This window comes from Mixophyes fleayi, chromosome 1 (genome assembly GCF_038048845.1).
Source record: "Mixophyes fleayi isolate aMixFle1 chromosome 1, aMixFle1.hap1, whole genome shotgun sequence".
Lineage (NCBI taxonomy): Eukaryota > Metazoa > Chordata > Amphibia > Anura > Limnodynastidae > Mixophyes > Mixophyes fleayi.
Window position 1 is genome coordinate 396,609,249 of NC_134402.1, and position 8,758 is coordinate 396,618,006.

At 44.7% G+C, this 8,758-nt stretch overlaps 1 protein-coding gene across 1 annotated transcript in view; it reads left to right on the top strand.

Annotated features, from left to right (window-relative positions):
* RHOBTB3 (Rho related BTB domain containing 3) overlaps nucleotides 1-8,348 on the top strand; it is a 53,076-nt gene extending 44,728 nt beyond the window's left edge. The window contains exons 10-12 of the mRNA XM_075181158.1: nucleotides 887-1,053; nucleotides 2,731-2,827; nucleotides 7,620-8,348. Of these exons, the coding sequence (XP_075037259.1) occupies nucleotides 887-1,053; nucleotides 2,731-2,827; nucleotides 7,620-7,735 (380 nt within the window). The 3' untranslated portion in view covers nucleotides 7,736-8,348. The remainder of the gene's footprint in view (nucleotides 1-886; nucleotides 1,054-2,730; nucleotides 2,828-7,619) is intronic.
* The last annotated feature ends 410 nt before the right edge of the window (nucleotides 8,349-8,758 follow it).

Below are 8,758 nucleotides of genomic sequence, written 5' to 3' on the forward strand. Positions count from 1 at the left end.
GGAAGAGGTTCTAATCCAGTGGATTCCAAACTTTTTCAGTTCAAGGCACCCTTGGGGTCTCCAAAATTTTTTCAAGGCACCCCTAAGCCAAAATAATTACCAAGTAGTCCCCCGCCTTGCTTACCACTGGCCAAAGCACCCCTGTGAGATCTCCAAGGCACCCCAGAGAGCCTAGGCACACAGTTTGGGAACCACTGCTCTAATCAACTCATGGTGACCGTATGGTCTATGCCCCTTGTGTTAATCTACAGAATGTTTGCTAACTTGGAGACTAAAAGCCTGTTCTTCAAAATCGTCCATTCTGCGCTGCAGAATAGTTATAAAAGCTACAATGTTAGTGCCCTGGGATGATTTTTAATACTACTAGTAGAGGAGCAGATTTAGTTATCTATAAATAACATTATTTAACTCAATATGAAACGTACAAGGTGGGATTTGTCAGTTGTACCAAATAAATGTAATTGTCAGTACAAACCTTGTATAACTGCACTGAAATGTAAGTTTATGCTATGGGCCAATTCATAGCACTTAGTTAGTCATCCATCTACTCTACAAGTAGTTATTTGGCAGGAAACATATGTTTGAAATTTCAGTTTAGAAGTAATAAATTTATATTGCAAGTTGTTTATACAAGAAATACTGGTTGGAGATATGTATTTCTGTACACACTGAAAGCCCTGCTTGTGAGCCTATTCATTGGCAATAGATTGCACTCCACTAGGTCAGTGAATGCCTTTCCATATTGGGTTTATATTTTTAGGTTTAATGGTTTTATAAGATGTAATGTTCCTCTAAACAGGAGTTTGATCATCTGTAGTATTTACATCATGTGCTGTTTCTGGCATAGAATACAATATAACTGATTATCCCACCTTACCTCGTCCAGCTAGCATTCTGCAAGCCCTGTCGCTGCTCATCTGCTCAGAGATGTACCAAGTGGCCAGACTGAAACGTGTTTGTGAGCGTTACATCACCACTCAGCTGCAGAGCATGCCAAGCAGAGAGCTGTCATCAACTAGTTTAAGTGTGGTCAATCTGCTCAAGAAGGCTAAGGTAATTGTCGTTACTTCTTGTAGTACAAAATGATAGATATTTTGATACAAAGCAATCTGAAGCCTTGTTCTACTATTATGTAGGATGGCAGTCACTTCACAATAGCAGCCTTTCAGTCAGTGCTGTGTGTTTGGGTGCCAGTTAATTGTCTCCAGCCAACAAACAAACTATACACAAAAATTATCTAATTGACAGTATAAAGAATCAGAAAATGATAGACTTCTAACCCATACACAGGGCACTGAATCTCTAGTCAGTCACTATATTAAACAATTTATCCTCTGCAGACTCTTTTATCTGCAGTCTGTCTCTCTTGAAAGGTCAAACGCTGACCTCACCCTGGGCCCTCTGATCCGTTCTTCTGAGCTTCTTCTCCCCTCATATTGTTGTCTCCTCTGCTCTCTCCACAGAGCAGCCTTCTCAGGTCCCAAACTTACCTACCGTACTCTCCTGCAATATTCCGGAGACTCCCAAAATTCATGGAGTTCTCCCAGATGAGCAGGGTGGGCAAAGGTGGGGCTTGATTACGCTGTTTGCGGTGAAACAAGTCATCGTGGGTCCACCACCCGCTAGGGAGAGGCCCTCGGAACCTTCGGGATCTCATGGAGGGGAGAGTCAAAATATTGTCAAGTATGCTCTGACCTCTGTACTAGGCTGTCTGCTTAACTTCTCTCCAGTCCTGCCTACTGTATGACACACACCAATCGCCAAATGCCTTCTCCCATCAGCCTGTGCAGTGGCAGAACTACCATTGGTGCAGCAGGTGTGGTGCATCGGGGCCCATGGAGATAATGGCAGATGCAGAGGGTCAGGGGCCCCAGTTCCCTCCTCCCTGCCAACCGGTACTGGGGCTCAAAGCTCGCTTGTTCTACCTCTGAGCTTGTGTAAATGTCTGCTCCTCTGTAGAGGCCGCCCTCTTGCTCTCTAAACTTGTGCACTTTGGAGGAAATCTAGGCACACCAGTGCAAACTGAGACACATGATCTCACCAAAGATGACTTTGCATATTGTAAATTAGGTGCAGTTTGTAGATGACAGGTGCACTGTAAAGCGCACCTGTCACCTCTATGTTAACAGCAGAGAAATCATCTCTCCTCTTTCCCAGCCAGCTCCCTGCTAAACACCGGTGCTTCTAACTAGAGATAGATGGTGTGGTGGGGTGGCAAGGTTTTGTGGTTCCTCTCACTCAACTATTCCACTGACTGTTCCTCTTAATCCAGAAGGATAAATAGTTTCCATTTCTACAACACATCTAAAGAACAAGTATGAAAGTAGCCAGTGGTGAAACTACCACCATTGAAGGGGGTGCGGCACCTATGGGGCACAGAGATGGTGGTGTGGGCATCATCTTGGGCACACTGCACATCTTCTGAAGTACAGGGGTGACTGAATAAAAACACTTATTGCCCGGACTTACTTCTTACAATAATTGGTGGCAGGTGCTCAATTCACAAGTACAAATATACAATTTTAAGTTATTTCTGGGGATCACATTTGGGGGAAAAAGATAAAAATAAACATTACCTTATATTACATAAACATGTTACTGTTTTCCTTTATTGTAAGAGTCTTCTTTAAAATATATGTACCTGAAATTTATCAAATATGTACTAATTGTGTCTCTGAATATTATTATGACTCATCTTTTTTTATATTTTTTTTCTTTTCTACTTGACAGTTTCATAACTCTGAATGTCTTCACACCTGGCTGCTTTATTTTATTGCTGCACACTATCTGGTCTTCAGTCAGAAGCCGGAGTTCCAAGATCTTTCAGGTACTCTTTAATTGTGTAAAGAGAAATGGCTGTATGATGACTTGTGACATGTGTGGTTATCACTTAATCCGTGAACTCCTTGGTCTGGTCATCCAGCACCACTAATACCCTGAGCTATCCACATTAGTCTTTCACGTGTCTGGCCAAGTTATCCACAGATCCCATTGTTTTCATATTGGGATGTACAACTGGATTATCAGTGTAAACCAGGTTAATGTGCAAACCAATAGATATTACTGTAAACTGTAGGTGTGTGAGCTGTGGGTATCTGCATTATATATATATATATATATATATATATATATGTATATGTATATGTATATGTATATATATATATATATATATATATATATATATATATATATATATATATATATATATATAAATGCAACACTTTGGTTAGCACTTCATGAGTTCAATTCCCGACCATGGCCTTATCTGTGAGGAGTTTGAATGTTCTCCCCGTGTTTGCGTGGGTTTCCTCTGGGTGCTCCGGTTTTCTCCCACATTACAAAAACATACTGGTAGGTTAATTGGCTGCTATCAAATTGACCCTAATCTCTCTCTCTCTGTCTCTATCTGTGTGTGTGTGTGTGTGTGTGTGTGTGTGTGTGTGTGTGTGTGTGTGTGCGCGGGCGGGAGTGTGAATGGAGAGGAGGTTGGAGATATAAGGGGCAGTAGAGTGGGAGAGAGCCTTGTAAGTGGTGGTGAGGAGTTTGAAAAGAATTCTGTAGGGGAAGGGGAGCCAGTGAAGGGCAAGGCAGAGAGGGGAGGCAGAGTAAGAGCGGCGTGAGAGGTAGATGAGTCTTGCGGCCGCGTTGAGTATAGAGCGGAGGGGGGAGAGACGAGAGTGGGGGAGGCCGGTGAGGAGGAGGTTGCAGTAATCCAGGCGGGAGATGATGAGTGCGTGTATGATAGTTTTGGTGGCCTCCTGAGAGAGAAAGGGACAGATGCGGGCGATGTTGCGTAGTTGGAAGCGACAGGCTTGGGCAAGGGAATGAATGTGGGGGGCAAAAGAGAGAGAGGAGTCAAGGGTGACACCCAAGCAGCGGAGTTGGGTGACAGAGGACATGGTAGTGTTGTTAACGACAATGGAGAGGTCATGGTGGGATGGGTGGTTGGGAGGAGGAAAGACAATGAGTTCAGTTTTGGAAATGTTGATTTTGAGAAAGCGCTCCGACATCCAGGAGGAGATGGCGGAGAGGCAGTCAAATACCTGAGCGAGGAGGGTGGGGGAAAGATCAGGTGAAGAGATGTATAGTTGAATGTCGTCAGCATAAAGGTGATACTGAAGGCCAAAGGAGGAGATGAGAGCACCAAGGGAGGAAGTATAGAGGGAAAAGAGTAGAGGGCCAAGAACGGAGCCCTGCGGGACTCCTACTGCGAGAGGGTAGGGGGAGGAGGAAGAACCAGACGTGGATACAGAGAAGGAGCGGTTAGCGAGGTAAGAGGTGAACCAGGCGTGGACAGAACCAGAGAGGCCGAGAGAGAGAAGAGTTTGCAGCAGGAGGGGGTGGTCCACGGTGTCGAAGGCTGCGGAGAGGTCAAGGAGGATGAGTAGGGAAAAGTGACCCTTGGATTTGGCCGATAGGAGATCATTAGTAACCTTGGCCAGGGCCGTTTCGGTAGAGTGGAGGGGGCGGTAGCCAGATTGGAGAGGGTCAAGGAGGGAATTGTCCGAGAGGTGCCTGGTTAGGCGGCTACAGACAATCCGCTCAAGTAATTTAGAGGCATAGGGGAGAAGAGAGAGAGGGCGATAATTGGCAAGAGATGTGGGGTCGAGATTGGGTTTCTTGGGGATAGGAGAGATGAGAGCGTGTTTAAATGAGAGGGGTACTACCCCAGAGGAGAGTGATAGGTTGAAAAGGTGTGCGAGGTAGGAGCAGGCAGTGGGAGAAAGAGAGCGAAGGAGGTGAGAGGGGATGGGATCGAGAGGGCAGGTAGAGGGTGGAGAGGACTGAATGAGAGAGTGAACTTCTTCACCTGTTGTAGGGCAGAAGGAGCACCAGAGTTGGGTGTTAATGGGAGGTGAAGCAAAGAGGGAGGCGGGAGAAGGGGAAGAGCAGATATTCAGTCTGATGGCCTCAATTTTGGAAGAGAAAAAGGTGGCAAAGTCAGAAGCGGAGAGGGAAGATGGGACAGAAGGGGGTGGGGGGGAGAGTAGGGAGCTGAAGGTGGCAAAGAGGCGGCGGGGATTGGAGGACTGAGAAGAAATGAGGGACTTAAAGAAGGATTGTTTGGCAAGGGAGAGGGCGGAACAGAAAGAAGAGAGGATGAATTTAAAGTGAAGGAAGTCGGCCAGGGAACGAGATTTCCTCCAGAGGCGTTCAGCAGTGCGAGAGCACTTTTGAAGGAAGCGGGTGAGTTTTGAGTGCCAGGGCTGGGGAAGGATGTGGCGTCTGCTGACGATAGAGGCCGGGGCGACAGCGTCCAGGGCAGTAGTGAGGGAGAGATTGTAGAGAGAGGATGCCTGGTCAGGACAGACCAGGGAGGTAAGGGGTAATAGGAGAGTTTCAAGAGAGGAGGAGAAAGAGGTAGGGTCAATAGCGTCAAGGTTGCGCCTGGTAAGGGTCGCCTTGGGTGAGGCAGGAGCAGGTGAGGAGGACAGAGTGAAGGAGAGGAGATGGTGGTCAGAGAGTGGGAAGGGAGAGTTGGAGAAGTCAGAGAGATCACAGAGATGAGAGAAGACAAGGTCGAGGGAGGGACCAAGACAGTGGGTGGGGGAAGAGGTCCACTGAGTGAGGCCTAGGGAGGAGGAGAGGGCGAGAAATTTGATGGTGGCGGGGTCAGAACATTTGTCAATAGGAATATTAAAGTCACCTAGTATGATGGAGGGAAGGTCGGAGGAAAGGTAGTGGGGGAGCCATGCAGCGAAGTTGTCAAGGAAAAGGGAGGTGGGGCCAGGGGGCCGGTAGATGACAGAGACACGGAGGTGGATGGGGGAGAAGAGCCGGATGGAGTGTACTTCAAAGGAAGGGAAGGAGAGGGAAGGTAAAGTAGGAATGACCCGAAAAGTGCAGTTAGGGGAAAGAAGGAGGCCCACACCACCTCCTGGACGCTCATCCGGTCTGGTGGAGTGGGTGAAGGAGAGGCCCCCGTAGGAAAGGGCGGCAGGTGAGGCAGTATCGGAAGAAGTGAGCCAGGTTTCAGTGATGGCAAGAAGATTTAGAGAGTTGGAGATGAATAGGTCGTGAATGGATGCTAGTTTGTTACGGATGGACCTGGAGTTCCAGAGGGCACATGAGAAGGGGTGGGAGGGGCGAGTGGAGATGCTGATGAGATTGTCAGGGTTGATGGGGCGTGGGGGAAGGTGGGGGGTGGGGCAGCGAGAGATGGGCAAGAGAAGGGGGCTGGGGGAGAGGATGGGTATAGGAAAAGAGCGGGGCGGCATGGTGAGGGACAGGGATGGACGGGGAAAAGAGAAGGTGCAAGGGTAATTAACTCAGAGGTGAGGGCACCAAGGGGAGACTGAGATGGACCAGAGCAGATAAGAGGCTTGATTAGATTAAGGATTAAGGAACAATGTGAGACAAAGGCTTAGTAAGAGTAAGGTTAGTAAGAGTGAGTTTAGTTAGATTAAGTTTAGTTAGATTAAGGTTAACAAGGTTAGGAATTTACAGAACAAAGTAAGACAAAGGCAGAGATAGGACTGTAAGGGACAAAGGAATGGAGCAAGAACAAAAGGCGGTCGCAGAAGCGATATAAAGTGCCGAAAAATGGAGAAAGTTAAAACGGGGCAGGGACTGATGTGGGTGAGTTCTCTGTACAGCGCTGCGGAATCAGTGGCTCTATATATAAATAAATGGTGATGATAATGATTCTATCTGCATTCAGAGTTCCTTGGTTGTCAGATATACAGCATCAGCATCATATTAATGCCCACATTTGTTATTTCTTAGCCTGTGTTTACATATTTTACCATTTAGGCTTGATGTTGAATCGGTTACAATATATTTGAAATATACAGAACCAGATAGCATTTCTTAGGCTGGGTACACACTAAACAAAATTTCTCCCGATGTGACATCTTTAACAATTTAACAACGATTCATGTGTACACACTATACACATTTTACGTGATTTACCTTCAGATCTGTGCTCTTCATCGGCTGAATAGACTGTGACTCTGCACACTCCATAGTGATCTATGGACACTGCTGGCTGTGAATGCATACACACTGAGGGATTGGAATGACATTGTTCCATCGTTAAACGAAATTTTGAGTTCCGTTTTTAATAATCAAATTAAAACAATACACTGAGCTTTGGAACGAAAATCGCTCATCGTTGCAGCGTACACAATAATTCAATATTGAGCCAAATGGTCGTTTATCTTGTGATTGGCCCAAAAATTGGCTGAAAACCCTGTAGTGTGTACTCAGCCTTACCTTACAAAGCTACTGTGCTGTCAAAACAAGACATGTGACCTTCTTACAACCTGAAGTTCACAATACTGCTCTGTTGCCTACGGATATTACATAAAACCATTTCACAAAAAACAAACTGATGTCTTAGCCATGTTTATAAATCTTCCACAAGGTCACATAACATTTCTTAGTCCCTGTTCATATTAGTGGGTCTTGTAATCTGTTTGTGATCCATTGTATGCAAGTAAAACAGATCAAAATAAAGAACCATTGTCCGCTGTATGTCATTCACTTTTCAGCGTGTTTTAAAATACTCCCTATAGCAGGTTTTCCTTCTAAACATAGTTTATTTGTAATTCAAATCTCCTGTGTAAACATGTTTCCATTACTAGTGTTTACAAATTTTTTATTATCTATTCATCCAGCTGAAGAACTGGAATTTGTTGAGAATCACAAGTGGCCCTCCAATGTTTACTTGAACCAACTTGTGGAATATAGAAGATACATCCACTCCCCAAAATACAGGTGTTCTGTCATGTGACCTGGCAGCGTGCAACTGACTGATTTGCCGGACCCATCTCACAACGTTTTAGGTCCAAGCTTCGCTATATTTAAATCTCTTATTTTGTTGTTGTGGATATGCACTCACATTTAATAATAACGTAACGTTTTCAAAATATACCTTGGGAGCTGACCAGATGATCTGTCTCAGTGGGCAGTGTGGTCTTGTGTATGCTGAGTGCAAAGACTGAAGCTGCCCACACGCAGGCCAATCCTGCTGCTTGACCGAAGTGCTTAGTGCTCGAATCACTGCCAATTTAAAGTGCCCATCAAATTATAGGCCTCAGTCTAAGAGAATATGAATGCTTTGCACAGTTTGCCTAGAGCAGCCTATGCAAATGGATAAAGGGGGTTAAACAATCTGCTCTGCCATACATCACTACTAACAGGACATTTAATGTATTGACTCAAGTCACTGACTTGACATGTGGGACGGAACTTTACAAAAAGGTATCAGAATGCGATGAACAACTTTTTTTTCGTGAGCTATTCTGACATTTAGGAAAAGTCGCAAAAATAAAGGTCACCATCTTCTGAAACAATATACAATATTTTAGTTTAAAAGATTGAAATAAAGTTGTTTTTGCACAGTTTTCCATGACTTCCAGCTATCCTTTAATATTGTGTTTTGAAGAATATTAATTAGGTTCATTTTATGCATATGTAAATATTGGAGCTAGAACTTGCACAAGCTCCTATTTCTGTGATAAAGAAGATTTCTGAAGTGACAGGCTCAGGGATATACCAGGTGCAGGAACTTAAAGACAAACCAGTCACTACAAAACACCCAGAAACTTCAGAGTCCGTAAAATAAATGCAAGTCAATCTTTATTGATATAGAATCAGCATTCATATCCTGATATGTAAAACACAGATCTGAAAGTCACATATGGATATATCATCACACTCTTATGAAGAAGAATATTGGAGAATACAAAACTATAAAATGTTTATTTTTTTGCATGCTATTACGGAACATAGTGCATGATGTAAAACATGTACA